The 14,884-nt window shown below is 40.7% G+C and overlaps 1 protein-coding gene across 1 annotated transcript in view; it reads left to right on the forward strand.

Annotated features, from left to right (window-relative positions):
• The first annotated feature begins 699 nt into the window (after positions 1 to 699).
• The window catches only part of LOC139929208 (VPS10 domain-containing receptor SorCS3-like), a 37,218-nt gene continuing 23,033 nt past the window's right edge, over positions 700 to 14,884 (forward strand). Inside the window, exon 1 of the mRNA XM_078288617.1 lies at positions 700 to 1,416. Coding sequence (XP_078144743.1) covers positions 700 to 1,416 — 717 coding nt within the window. The remainder of the gene's footprint in view (positions 1,417 to 14,884) is intronic.

The raw sequence follows: 14,884 nt of genomic DNA on the forward strand, positions 1-14,884 counted from the left end.
CGCTCTGCCCCCCCCTCTCTCTCTGTGTTTGTGTGTGTGTGTGTGTGTGTGTGTGTGTGTGAGAGAGAGAGAGAGAGAGAGAGACAGGAGAGAGAGAGAGAGAGAGAGAGAGAGAGAGAGAGAGAGAGAGAGAGAGAGAGAGAGAGAGAGAATTGACGTGTACATAATTCTGATCAGATGTTGCAAACATTTTGCACCTTTGCTCAATCTAATTTCTGTCCTTTTGAAAGGCAAAATGTGGCCACAGCAGGAACAACAACATTGTTCTGCAAAGCACGAAATTACTTTTGCTGTCAGCAGCTCCGAGTGAATCATGTGCTGCTTGGGGTAACTTTGGCTGGCATGAGGTTTTACATAAATAAGGTGCCGAATACAGTCTATCCTGCCTCAGACGAATACGAAATCGTATAATTTCTAAATGGTTACGAGGGTTTTAGCGATTTAAAATCCTCTTTTTCCTAAAGTCCTCTTGAACAATGAGCTCTAACCATTCCTGCAGTCACTCTCCGTCGGCGCGTTTGCCTGATGCGCAGCGCCTCCCCAACTGGTCCCTCACTTTGACAAATTCCTGGACGTGAGCAGGTCTGCTGAATGGGTTCTTGGTCGTAACGGTGATACCTTGAATATTACAAGTTGAATGGCCCTGGAACATTGAAGTGGTTACCTTTTTTCTTACCGGTGTCAAGTTGGGTGAAAACAATGGTCGGATTGTGGTCATTTTGGTGTTTTTCTCTTTTGCCTTTCGTGTTGTTGTTCCCCTTTCACCCCAAGTTTGTGGCACAAGCGGAAATAAGTTCCCTAAAAACCAACAACAGATTTCACCGCCTGGAGGTAACGCCGCTGGAGGCAGGGGCGACCCGAAAACCAGCGAGGGTCAAAGTCTCACCGAAAGTTGGCAATAGCACAGTTTTTTTCAGCGCTTTTAAAACGCAGTCCGTTTTTGTTGGTGTTATGGATCCGAACTACGGCAGGCAAATGCGAAAGGACTCGCGAAGTGGACTTGGAAAGGAAGCGCGGATTGGCACCAAAACGGCACCAAACTCTTCCAAGCGTCTCGCGGCAACCGGTAAAAAGTATGACAACATTTTTGAGGACAGCTATAGACGTCCAACATCGAATATACAACTAGAAAACAGATTTCCTGACATCAGGAAGAGGACAACGCGGAGTGCGGGTACAACATACGCCGAATTTTTGGATAGGAGTACAACTGGAGACGCGCAGTCAAGAGAGAGGTTTGTGGAGACTGCGCAAGGTGTTCCCAACTCCAGAGCCGAGTACCGGCGCGCTGGAGAGGATGCCAGAGGGTCTAACCCGAGGCAAAGTGAGCCGCATCTGGACACTTCCACTTTTGCTCTGTCCGGAGACTCGGCACACAACCAGGCGATGGTGCATTGGTCTGGACACAACAGCAGTGTGAGTTTCAGTTTTACAAGAACACACAGAAACACACTCATAAAGGTTTTACAAAATACAAAATGCGATAATTCTGCAGACGCTTGTGATTATACTGCCCATTATAATTTCTCACTGTAAAATGATAATTCTTTATAATGTCAAAGTAGATTTACATGAGCTTTTAATCAGTCACATCATTACGCACAGTTGTTTCCCAGCGCGCATGGAGGGATTCCGTCCCTGTAAATGAACTGATTTCAGTCAGACACAGTTTTGAATTGGACAATACACTCATCAATTAAACTGCTCATAACAAAAACACCTATCCATTTTTTCTCGAGGACGATTTTATTTTTTGTCATTGCTTATGGATAGCTTAATTACTACATGCGCATTGCGCGCCTGTTTGTGTGGACGCATTATGGATTTTTCCGTGCGCTCGCAGGATTCCCTCTGTCGGCTTGCAAAACGACAGCAGAATCATTTCTTTCAACAAACTGTGTCAAACTCCATAACTTTTAATTGATAGTTAACCTTGCAGGTCGATTCATTTGACACTGAGCTATGGGAAGGTGAAGGCATTTTGAATATACTGTTGGCAGCAATCAAAACACATTAATTATTTATGAAATAATCAAGTAATGTCTCTCAGGAAGGTGCAGCAGCTACAATTAAATGGGATTGTGCCCAATCTGGCCCTTAATGTGACACTGATGAGACACAGTCTGACCTTTTAGCAAATGAACTATGCCTTTGTCTTTGACATTTGACTCACACATAGTTGATAGAGCTCTAATTGCTTGGATGAATATGGCATTGCAATATATTTGTTGTCCAAATGGTGCTTTGCTCTTCAATAGGGGTTGGTGGGAAAGAGAACAACTTATATGGATGACAAGCCATTGCACCAGCTACCTAGAGCCCCCCCACCCCCCACCCCACCCCTGCACACACACACACACACACGCACACACACACAGCTACACACCATTTTCCCATCTTGGTATCATGGTGATTGCATCTCTTACTTTACATAGGGTACCGCATGCAAAAGTGGTGCTTGCAATCTCTTGCATTTATCAGACACAAAGATCTTAAAACCACAAACAACCTTGTACAGAAGAGAGGGGTTACTGGCTTTTTACTTCAGGTAATTCAGATCACCTCAGTATGCAGGTCACACGGGTGTGTAGCAGCATCATTTATCTGGGACTATATCTGAAGCATTTTCTGCCCCAAAAACATTGCAGATATTTGATGTAAATGTAGATATATTTCACATTGGATGGTTCTATCCTTCAATCTCTAAATCTTTTTTCTCAATTGAATTTTCTGATATGCAGCCTGTATATATAACACACTTAAGAGGCGTCATGGGCTTTGGCTATAATGTGTGGATGCATGGTGGTGGACAGTCTCTGTAGAGATAAATCAGAGATACACCTTTGAAAATTGGACTTGTGAAATGTAATAGTTGAACACTATATAGCTAAATTGACAGCTGAATGACTATATATTATTTTTTTTTGTTAGCTTGAGATGTCTTGTCCAACCATGGGCCTTTATACTGTCTATTGGATCATCATTGATGTGCTTTTCACTTAGGCCAGCCAGTCAACATTTCAGATTTATATAACTCTAGACCCTTTGTAGGGGCCCAAAGTAAGATTAAAATTGCAGCCTTTATAAAAGTGAATTAATGGCATTTTATGGCTCGAGCTTGAGCTATATTAGATGTATATGACTGGTACTAAACCCAATCTGACAGGCAGATTTGAAGTGGAAATCATTTTATTCCTGTGGTCGACGGTAGTCCTGTCAAATCTTAAGACTTCACCTGTGATGTGATCAAAATGTAAAATCCGGACCCATACGGAGTGAATTGGGAAAAATGGAGAAGGTGATGTTCAAAGCACCAGGAGGGATCTTAAGGGTTCAGACTTGACAACAATACTGGAGACTGAAGCACTTTATGGTGTAAAAGCTCAAATAAACGTATTTTCTGCGTCCACAAATCAATCACCCAACTATTAACACATTAATGTGATTGTCTTTGGTCTCTGACTTTAAGCGAGAGTTGTTCATGTTGACAAATATTGATTGGACAAGACCATGGGAAAACATATATGGATTCCTTTTTAAATTCATGCTCCTTATATAGGCTTTCTCTACATAGTTAATCCACTGCGTATGTTTCTTGCTCCTTTAATCTGCCCCAAATGTGCAGTGATGGTTACTTAACAATATACGTAAGAAAAACGTTAAAAAAAAATCTGCTCCATCAATACAGGCAGAAATATAAATTTTGTAAAAACATAAACAAATACATATAAATATACTAGGCTCATAATGTCCTGTATGGCAGATCAATATCTCTGAATTGTCCCTCACACTGACCTGAGATATGACTATGTGGATAAATAATCTTTTAAAACAGCACATGCAGCTCATCCCCCACACAAGGGATGCAGAGCCGCCCCCAGAAGGCAAAAGACTTAGTGTGGGAGCCAGCTGACTGTGTGGTGACCAGGGAACTGTTGGCAGCCAATGATTTTAGGCCTCTGATTGACCATTTTTGCAAGCTTGGTTTTCCTCCTCACTGACCAAACGAGGACATTGTATTAAAGCTTAGGACACTTAATGAGCATCCTTATTGACATTAAATCCCCTGAGCTTCTGCAGCAGACAAAGGGGACTTTGACAAAAACAATATGTTGAAACGTGTCAGTTTTTAACAATAACGAGAGCTATTTTAAGAGACATAATGTTGCAGTCTGTCTTTGGGAGCTGCTGTCCTCGCTGAGTGAGAATCTTCATGTTATTGAGACTTTTTGACAAGCACCCCTTTCCCAAGAAAGAACGTTTTATTGCACCGGCACAATACTAGAAACCTTCTGCAGCGGAAAGTGTGCGTTGTGCCTTGCTGTAAACAGTGTGCTCGTACCTGGAGAATGACAGGGTCTGGTCCGTCTCAGTGGCCAGGTATTTGAAACTGGTTTCTTGCTCCAGGTCACTAATCTGGAGGGGCTTGGACATTAGATGAGGCCAGCTGTTCCTGTTGGCTGTGGAGTAAATCTCCTTGGTTTTTGTTATGTTCAGTCTGAGGTGGCTCGAGTCAGACCGATCTGTCAGCTCTGTAACATTGTCTTTTTTGCCACCAGAGACTGGGAATCAGACAGGCCTCCTGGGCCGTGTTGTCCGCATACTTAATCAGAACGAGGCAGTTATTGTTGCACATAATCTCATTGGTATAAATAGACAATAAAAAAGAGGAAGTGTTACGGCCCTGAGGGACACCTGTGTTTAAAATCGGTTCATTAGATAGACCGCCATTCCGTTTAACATGCCAGAGCCGGTTGCATAGAAACTCCTTGATCCATAAAATCAAATGGAGAGGGTTCCCAATTCACAGAGGTGTTTGACCAGAGTTTGTGGGTGTCAGTGGATGATGAACAGTGCGTAAATAAAAACTGGATAGACCACCGTTAAGGTGGCGAAAGTTTAAAGGTGTTTTTGTGTTTTTGGGGCTTGTTTTCCACATCACATCTCCATTTTAAATTATACACAGACCATTGCTTTTTGTTTGGCTTTGCAGCTATAATTTGGGGTAAGATCCCTTTAATGAAAAGCCGCATGATGCTCCGTCAAAAGTGCTCATATGTGACCTTGTTAAACCTTCACTGATGCACTTTTCATTATCCTCTAGCCTCCAGGTGGCTAGCTTTCAATACAAATTATTTCACTCCTTTGGTACACTTTGTGTTTGAATATTTTTGCTGCCAGTTATTGAAGTGACGCCTCAGCATTTGCAACTGGTCACCAAATTTCAACAATGAGTTTTTGTGTGTATCACCAGTAGGTCCCAACATGGGTCAGATAGTAAATAAACATACCACAAAAATGAAGCTTGACTTAATACGGGTTGTGTGTTAGCGGTCTTCATTGCAAAAAACAAATATCAACATCAGTTTTTTTTTTTGCTCCAGCCATTTCGGTCCTCGACTTGCTTGGCCCCCAGAGTGTCAGGCCCATACGTCTGTTCATTAATCCAGCAGCTCAAGCCTTTAGGGCTGCACTGTCCAGCGCTGTGATTGTAGGATGCTGATAGAAACTGCAGCAATCCTGTGTACTATACAAGAGGTGGAACGCTATAGCTACTAGTTACAGCAAATCTATTGCTTCTGAGGCTCGATGGGCAAGTTGCTTCCTCTCTGTAGTAATAATTCAGTGAAATCCTAGTTTTTACTCCTCAAAATGACATGCATGTGTGCCCTTTTTTTCCATGAATCATTTGTGCTCGGGGACCATAATGCATCACATCAACATGGGCTCTCAGCACTTCCTCAGCACTCAGACTGCAGCATTGCCTCACAAAGTGCATTTTAAGTACCAAATAAAGGCCATCAGTTGTATGTTCAAGCACACTCTCATTTCTTGATTTCTCTCTCTCTCTCTGTGTCTCTATCTGTCTCTCTCTCGCTCTCTCTCTCTCTCTTTCAAACACACACACACACACACACACACACACACACTTTTATGTTGCAATTTTAATCAAAGTGATAAAGCAGGCACAGAATCATATTTGACAGGTTTGCATGTGATTAATTAGTTTAATAACTGTCACAGCGTGGTAATGTAGACAGATACTATAGCCGTGATTAGGTTATGAAAACAAATTTATGCATTTTTTGATTGAGAAAATCATAAAATGAAAATTAAAACTTGGAGATAACTTCCAGTCTAGTGCATTAAGCATCATGGAGACCGTGTTAACAAAAACTGCGTCACTTTCTGTGGCACCCTGACTTTGTAGTATTTAGTTTCATTTCTCCCAAAATCAGGCAAAACAAGCAACACGGGCATCGTAACATTATGAGATGATGCTCGATGGGTCTTGAAGCAGCACATTGCCTGGAGCAACACAGCAGTTACTATCATGTTTAAAGATGACTTGGGTCGCTCAGGTGGCAGTCAACTTAAATAATGGTTTGACTTGGCAGTTTACAGTGACAGGAATGTATTAGCTGTGGCGAAATGGTTTCCCCTATCTCGTGAGATACAAAAGACCCAACCTAAAGCACCACACACTGTGTAATCAATGTACATGATGGAAAACTTCCAAACACAAGCTGACACATTGAGGAAATAGAATACTCACTCCAGGCCTGTCCTCCACCACAACAGCTTTCTAAACTCCGTCAAAATCCTTTAAAATGATTGGTTGATTTTGCTTTGTCCTAAGGAACTAGTTGAGCTATAGCAAAATTTTAAGCCCCATACTTCTTGCACATCAGATCAAAAACAAAACAATTTGTTGATGGCAGCAGGATTAATGTTGTTGATTAATTGTAACAAAACATATTCATCAATATCTTTAGCACAAGTGCGACCTGACAAAAACTAGACATCAAGAGCATGAATTAACAATGATTGGCCAGAAGTGATTCTGCATTCTTGTCAACAAAAATGTGACTGAATACTAAATCTGTTGGACTAGAAGACATTAAATCTGATGAAGCTGTTTTACATTAAATTATATTCTAGCAGTTCTACTGATCCTATTTTGCATACCCTTAAATTATCAGTTTCATGTTTATATGACCCTCTTTGGCTATATTCCTGTTTTTATATTCTATTCTTCTTTGCTGTATCCTGTTACTATTTGCTCCTGTAATGGCCAAATTTCCACACAGGGATAATTAAAGTTAGATTAAAGTTTCATCTTAATTTATCTTATATTTGGTAATGTTTTTATTTAAACAGAAGGCTCTGTTGCCTCCCATTGTCCACCCAGCTCTCACATACACATGTGCATGTCCCTTTCTGGTATAGAGATGTTCTGGAAACATTTTGGAAACATTTAGTTGGTCTATTGCAGCAATTAGCAATGGTACAAAACTAAAAAATAGATAAAAAGAAGACTGAACTGGATGTGACAAATAGGATTCGATCGATATAGGTTTTTGAAGTCATTGTTTGAAATCTGTATTTTTGGATTTAAGTTATAGCCAACATTTTATGCAAATATTCAATATGTTTTATTTTGACAATTTTCATGCCAAAAGCTTCTGAAAAAAAGCTGCGTAATTAAGTATTCTGTGTATTCAGTGTGGAAAAGCTTTTGAAACAGCATTCAGACCATGGGACACTAAAACTCTATATTTGTAATCCAGCATAATAATATCAACAACAACAACAACAACAACAACAACAACAACAATAATAATAATAATAATAATAAATAAGTAGTAGTAGTAAGTAGTAAATAAATAAGAAATTCATTTGACCAAAATGTCACTTTAGAATCAATTCAGGTTAAGGCTTCCACATAGAAAACCAGTGTAGTATTGATCAATAATTTATAAAAAAAAATATACATATCAAAACAAAATCATATCAGACGTGGATGACATTTGCGGGCCGATATCCGCCAACAAAAGACCGAAATATCGACAAACCAATATATTGGTGTGACAAAGTGACAAACATCTTTTGTTAAACATGGATTTAAAGAGCACTCTGTCTTCAGCCTGTCTCTGCCTACCACACATTACGACAGATGCAAATGAGTGAGGTGAGACAGAGAGGGAAAGGGGGCGTGTCTCTGTGATGGGGGGGTGCACCCCAGATTCTCAGATTCCCACTGGTTTAGCCTATATGCTATGAGTCTAATGACACTTTGACCACTGAGGGGTCAGTGGAGATGGAGGTCTTCTCTCTTCCATCTGATACAGAAACAGAGGACCGAGGAGGTCTGAAGCCTCATCAGTTTGAACCTCTAGCGCCGCTGGCTGCAGCTCCAGCCTCCGGGCAGAAGACGAGCCTTTAGGGGCCGAGGCTGTGGAGGAGCAGGAGAGACTGGGACGAGTGGCAGAGTGGGATTAAGTTGTGACCTGTAGTTTTCTAAAGTGCTAACTGGTTTTCAAACTCATCATACATTTATTATTTTGCGTAGGATTTATATATATATGATCACAGTCCATCCTGACATAATTCCAATCATGGCTGTAGACTGTGGCTTGGTGAATAACAAGATTACCAATGAACAGTATAATTGGAATACCTTAATAAGTAAATATAATCAACACTATGTTGAACTTCTAAAAACTACAGCTACTAAATATGAACAAACAAGGGCAATATAATAGTAGAATAATAAAAAACAGTGCAGGCTCAGTCACACAGCTGGTACAAGTTTAAAAAATTAGTGGGATAGTCGTCCTCGCATCGATGGATCCATCAATCTCTCGTTGGGGGCGGCAACAATTTTCTACTCGGATCAGATTCCTATGAACTCAACACAGTAGTACCTCAAGAGCCCTGGTATTACATCACAGATTGAGTCCAGCAGAGTGTTTATTTTCATCTGATGGGCGGCAGGAAGAATATGATTTTCTGCCTTAAAAACATCTGTATGATATTGTCTCGGAAATGTTGCGCTCATTTCCAGGATCTGATACATTTCACCACCATACTGAAGGCATACAGACAAGTTTACAGCTCGGAAAATGTGATGTAGTGTTTAATTTCATTTTAAAGTGCCTAAAAGGTGACTAAAACTAACAACAACATACGTCAAAAGACTAAAACTTAAATGAAATCCAAACTTGCTACCAAAATTAGCATGTACCACAGTGCATGGTGTCGTAATGTCAATTTACCACAGTGGACCAAGTGCTGGGCTTCTTTCCATACCTGCTCCATTGAACAGATTTCATTGACTATTTGCCCTAAGCTCTCTTTAAAGAAATGAAGCAGACCAATCGCATATCTTTTATTCCGCTAATGGCAGGCAGCACAATTTAGACAAATTCATTGTGTTATGTTGTTAGCAACAGGGAGACATAACATGCCTCCACAATCTCTCCACAATAGCGCTGTGTTTGTAGTGAAACCTTTTTACATTCAGTCCATTTCATTAATTTCCCCCCAAAATGGACTGAATTGATTGCTGAAACCTCTCAAGCTTGAAGCATCAGAGCTATATGACCCTGGACTTAGTAGTCCAGAGGATAAGCAAACATACAGAAAGCAGACTAATGCACAAGAGACATTTCACTGGGGTTTTCTTGATGAAAGCAGCATCCCCCGAGTATGTTTTCACCCACAAAAGTACAAACAATCAATTTAGTCCACAGATAAGATGAGGAAAGAGTAAGGCCTTTCCACAGCCTCACCGTCTCTCTTAAAAGACGGTTGTCTTTTCCTGCTAAGTGCTCCACTTTGAAGATGTCCTCACAGAGCCACAATCAAGATGTGCTGTTTTTCAGCTCTCCACCCACTTGCAATGCATTTTTATTTTGCCCTCACTGCTGTCAAGCCTTAAAGAAATGTATGCAAATTTGCAGCCAATATTTCTTTTCTCTGCAGGTGTTTGCTTCAAATCATTTCTAATAGATGCGTGAATATATTAATTCTTAATCATATGAGCAACGCAAAAATGTTACAAATTATGTCTACAGTGTTTGGATTCATTGTTTGTGATCTCTAAGTTTTAAGCTTGTTTGCATTACCATCATTCTGATGTACAGATCTACACTGGTACACTTGGATTTAAACCATGTTTTTCTAAATCACATTTGGCTTATCAAAGGACGCAAAACAATAATGTTCCTTGTCACATTGTTGGCTGGTCTTTTTCCCTCAAAGCACATAAAAAGTGATACTGACAGTATACACAATGTTTTCACTTTTCTGAATAGGAGATCTAGAACACAGCTGAGCTGGACTGGTGATCCAAAGAAAACACTGTATTTGTCAAATTATACTTTCTTTCTTTCTTTCTTGCCCTTGGCTTCTGTCTTGCTTCCCTTAATGAAGTACGGAATGTAACGAGTTTAACAGCAAATGAAACGGGTTTTATTTCTGTGTCCTCTGGATTGCGTCTGCTTGGACAGCAGCACGGTGAAATGCAGCGTAGTGCAATGAACAACACAGTCCCAGCTAGCTCCACTCGCATTTATATGCCAGCTTCTTGTGTCTGATAATGGTCTAGATGCATTAAGAGGCCCCCACGGATCTGCATGTTCTGGCCCTTTCCGCAGTGTTACACACGGCTGGCGTTTTTAATCCTGCGTCCTCATCCAAAAAACATTTCTTCTGCCTCTTGTTCAAACTGGCAGTAGTGGAGGTCAGTGTTTGGGCATTTTATACTAGGTATAAAAGGTATAACAGGTATAAAAAATTATATATAAGCTGGACATGGCCGTCTTCTTCCATTTTACCATGCCTATAATAGAGTTGTTCTCCAGTTGTTCTCACATGATCTTCATAGCATGTTCTTTAGGCAAACGCACATGCAAACATGCACGCACACACACATACTGTACATGCACACACACCGTGGTGTTGTGTGTCACAGCCCCAAGTAAATGAAGGGCAAAGTCTAGCCTTTCGAGATGTTGTTAGCAACCACTTGATCGATTCAAACCTCATCTTTTCTCTTTGTTTATTGAATCACACAAAAACTGACCTCCAGACAGCTGAGTCTTACAACTGACAGACTGAGGAAAGTTGGAAAATGTGGGTTAAAATCATCTTATGAAAGTTTAGATTTATGATTTAATTAGTTGTTGGCACATCTAGGTGTGGAAAGTTCAACAGCGATGCATGGAAAAATGTGTTGTCATACATTTTGATAGGGGCTAGATTGAGGAAAGCTAAGCCGTCAGGGATTTCTCCCGGGAGATGGCTTACTCTATATGTGTGTTTGCCCTATGATATGTAAAGGCTAATGCGTATTCATGAGAATGTAAATGTGTACCATTTTCACAGTGAAATTTTCATTGGATGCCAAAGGTAAATAAAATAAACATATGTGTCAGTGCTTCTCTGAGTAAATGTTACATGAGCCGTCAGCCACGGTATTACAAAGAGCCTCACATCATTCACTGATATCAACTTGGGGGTCCCTTGGAAATTAATTTAGATCCTTCATTTGTCCCCTCCGGTTAGGTTCAAAAACAGTGCCAGATCTACATGAAAGTGGCAATAGTCTCACTGTTTCTGCTTCCCATGATGTGTAACTCCTGAGCAGACAAAAGAAAAGAAAAAATCTGGAGGTGTGCTGTGTAATCTGTTTCGATAAGGGTCCCTTTTCTCCCTTGCCTACCTAATTAGAGAGAAATAATATTTGAGGGGTGCCATCTTAATGATGCTTCACTGGGGGCAAAATAAGCAGCAGGTAAGATGTGAGGCTTGGCGTTGGAATGCACAGTGAATCTGCATGACTGACAAGTGTTGATGTGCAGCGACAGTTTCTCCTATTTTATTAATAGTGATAATACACAGCACACGGTGATAATTTATACCCAGATTGAGAGCTGTGTAGAAACACTTCTGCCCACCAACATGGTGTTGTGATGCCTCGCACGTCCCAAGGAAGCACTTTGAAATATTGAGCATTTCCCTTAAAAAAAATGGATTGTTATGGAATTCTAAGGACCTGATTCAGTCAAAAAAGGTTTGCCTGTGTGTGTGTGTGTGTATACCATACATGCCTATGCTGCATGCATGAATGCTTGTGCAAGTGGAGTGTGTAGACACCCTACACACTCCACTTGTGTAGGGTGTGCGGATTGGATATTTGTGTCCAGCTGATATATCAAAATGAAATTATGACCGGAACACCTCTGTTGCCATGGAGGCCGTCTATTCAACCATCTCAAAGAGTCAAAATCTTTGCATGGCCAAACAGCGCCTAGCTGTGCTACGCCTTTAATGTTCTCTGTCTTGTCTACATGCGCCGGCTCCTCATGAACTAACTGTTCCACGGCAAAATGGAGAACTTGGAGAGTCTACTGAAAGAAATTAAGAAAGAGAGAGAGAAAGATAGAAAGAGAGAAAGGAGGAAAGAAAGAGAGAATAGACAAGAATAGAATGTTAGGATAAAGGGATGACTAAACTCCTCAGAGGGTGAGAGCCAATCTGAAAAATGATTGGTTGACTTTCCCGGGGCTAAAGCTCTCTTTCCTCACATCAATAAAACATAAACATGAATAAATGCACTGCTTTTGGCCTTCCAGGGTCCTTACTTAATTTCATGTATGCAAGTGAGGGATGATATGCATGGAAAATTGTATTTACCTCCAGGGCTCAAAATAATTCCTGCTGCCATTCTTGTTTGTTTGTCTCCAGTATTTACATAAATGCAATACTGCACCATAAACTCTTTGAATTTAGCGTGCGTCTCACGCAACTTCATTTGCCAGGTTCTAATAATGTAAGTCACATATCCGGTGTGTAAGCCATGTGCTCTTCCTCTTGGTTTGCAGCATTTGCATGTATAGTAGTTGCTCTCTATTGACTTGAGCCACAGATGCTCTGCCTATCAATAACATTGGAGGCGTGGGGACACATTGTCTCCCATGATGTACTCTCGGTGTATCCACTTAGAGACAAATCATCCAAACAGTCATCTGCCTCACTAGTCCGTTGGTCCCTGCGGTAGATCTTCGCTGACCCATTTCAGTGGGTCAGCTTTTGTTAATGAGCCAATGGCACAAACACAAACACAACAGTTAAGACAGAGCTTCAATTGGTAATTATAGCTTTCCAATAGCTCCACTTTAAAAGATGTCGCTCACTTTTTACTCGTTGCTTTTTGGGGAGCTTTAAGTCACACTGAAATGAAAAATGGCTTTTTCGCCTTTTTAGCTCATTCAAACTATCATACCATACACCAATTTGACACTTTCTGCCAAAACAATTTCCAAAAATATACTTTCTTGTATTTTTATATCAAAATCTCATTATATTTACTACCTGGAAAATTGAAAATCGTTAGTTGTGACTTTATTATGTACCAGGAAGTTAAAGCATTACAGATTTTTGAACAATCCTGCCCCTGCACTCTTCCCATCAAAGTCTTTCTCTCCCTAACTGTCATCTCATTGGTTTACACTTTTGATTGATCCCTCTTCACATTATGTCCCACCCCCCTGTTTCAACAGGAAATACATTATACATTAAGGAAGCAAGATGCTCTCAAAATGCTGTTTCATTGTGACTTTAAAGGTGCTGAAAAATGCTTTGCTTTCAAGTGATGTCCTCACTGCCATCCTGAGTTATGTTTAGTGGCCATTTTGCAACCCAAGCCAAATTCTTAGGCATTTGGTTAAATTTGATTCCAGACACGTGAAGGTAACCCGTAAAACAATGAACATCCGCAAACCTATAGCCATGCTGTTGGTTCAATATAATTCACTCAATTTATTTGGCAATGCTGGGCATTTAAAGCTTTTTGGCTATGAGCTACACCAGGTTGACACTGATCAAATAAGTTATAGATTCAATTTTCCACATAGTATTATAAGGTCCCATGACACTGACTCATTGTCGTTGGCAAGAGAGAACTGAAGAGACTAACGATCAACAGTTTGGCAGTTTTCCCCTCCTATCTATTTTTCAAAGAAGGCAATTAGGCCTAACATCACAGCCATTTAACTAAGTCTACACTCCAAATTGATTCAGACTCTGGTGTTGGACCTTGCAGACATGGTGCATTTAGTTATGCAAATGCTTATCTCTCTGCGTGATTGGTTAATTAACCTGTAATGCAGATAGTCCAGGCCATGCACAGTGGCCGTTTGATGGCTAAATTGTGGGTCAATTGGGTTTTTAACATTTTCAAAGCAGACTTAGTGGCATGCCTTTGTTCCTCCAAGTCTTGTGTGGCTTTTTCAGTTTAATGACTCGTTCCACGGGTCCCATAAGGTTAATGCATTTAAACTCACTGTAATTGAGCTTTCGACCTATCTTTCAGACTGTTTTTTTTTATTCATCATATTATGCCATGTTTTCACTCCTTGATCGTTATCTACCACTCCCACTCCCTCCCTCCATGCCCTGCCCCCTCTCCCCCCTTCTATCCTGAGTTATGAGCATCCCCATGGGAAGTCATTTATAATGCCATTGGACTGACAATAATGCGTTCGCACACCATTTCACTCTGCCCTCTGTGACTGGGCAGGCTTTTTATGGCCTGAATTTCCGTTTCCCCAGAAACACATTTCCCAACTATCCTCAGCGAAAACACAAAAGCATTTAGCCAAAAGCACTCAGAAGTGGAAGTCCTCCAGTGAGTAACATTTGTGACTTAGCGGGACAGCTTTCATCACGAGGAAGTCATCCCATTCAAATCAAAGTTTGTTTGTGTTTTGGGCCTCACTGACTTCACTCTCTGGAAAGTGAGAGAAAGAGATAGAGAAACAGAAAAAGAAAGCGGGAACAAGAGAGAGAGAGAGAGGTGAGGCCATTGTCTGAATTTCTTTTCGTTGTTCACTGAACAATTTTCAGATTTTGCTGTCATGTAGGTATCGTTCCACATGAGATACAGACACGACTCTTGACAGCCCACATGGATTTTTTTCAGATCTTGCCACCAGCACACTGGCTTCTCTTGACAGCATGAGGATCACTTGTCATTGAAATTACATACTATATGTAGCTAATATGATATAGTTATATTAATGTACCAGACTGGCTG

The sequence above is a fragment of the Centroberyx gerrardi genome, chromosome 15, assembly GCF_048128805.1.
Source record: "Centroberyx gerrardi isolate f3 chromosome 15, fCenGer3.hap1.cur.20231027, whole genome shotgun sequence".
NCBI lineage: Eukaryota > Metazoa > Chordata > Actinopteri > Beryciformes > Berycidae > Centroberyx > Centroberyx gerrardi.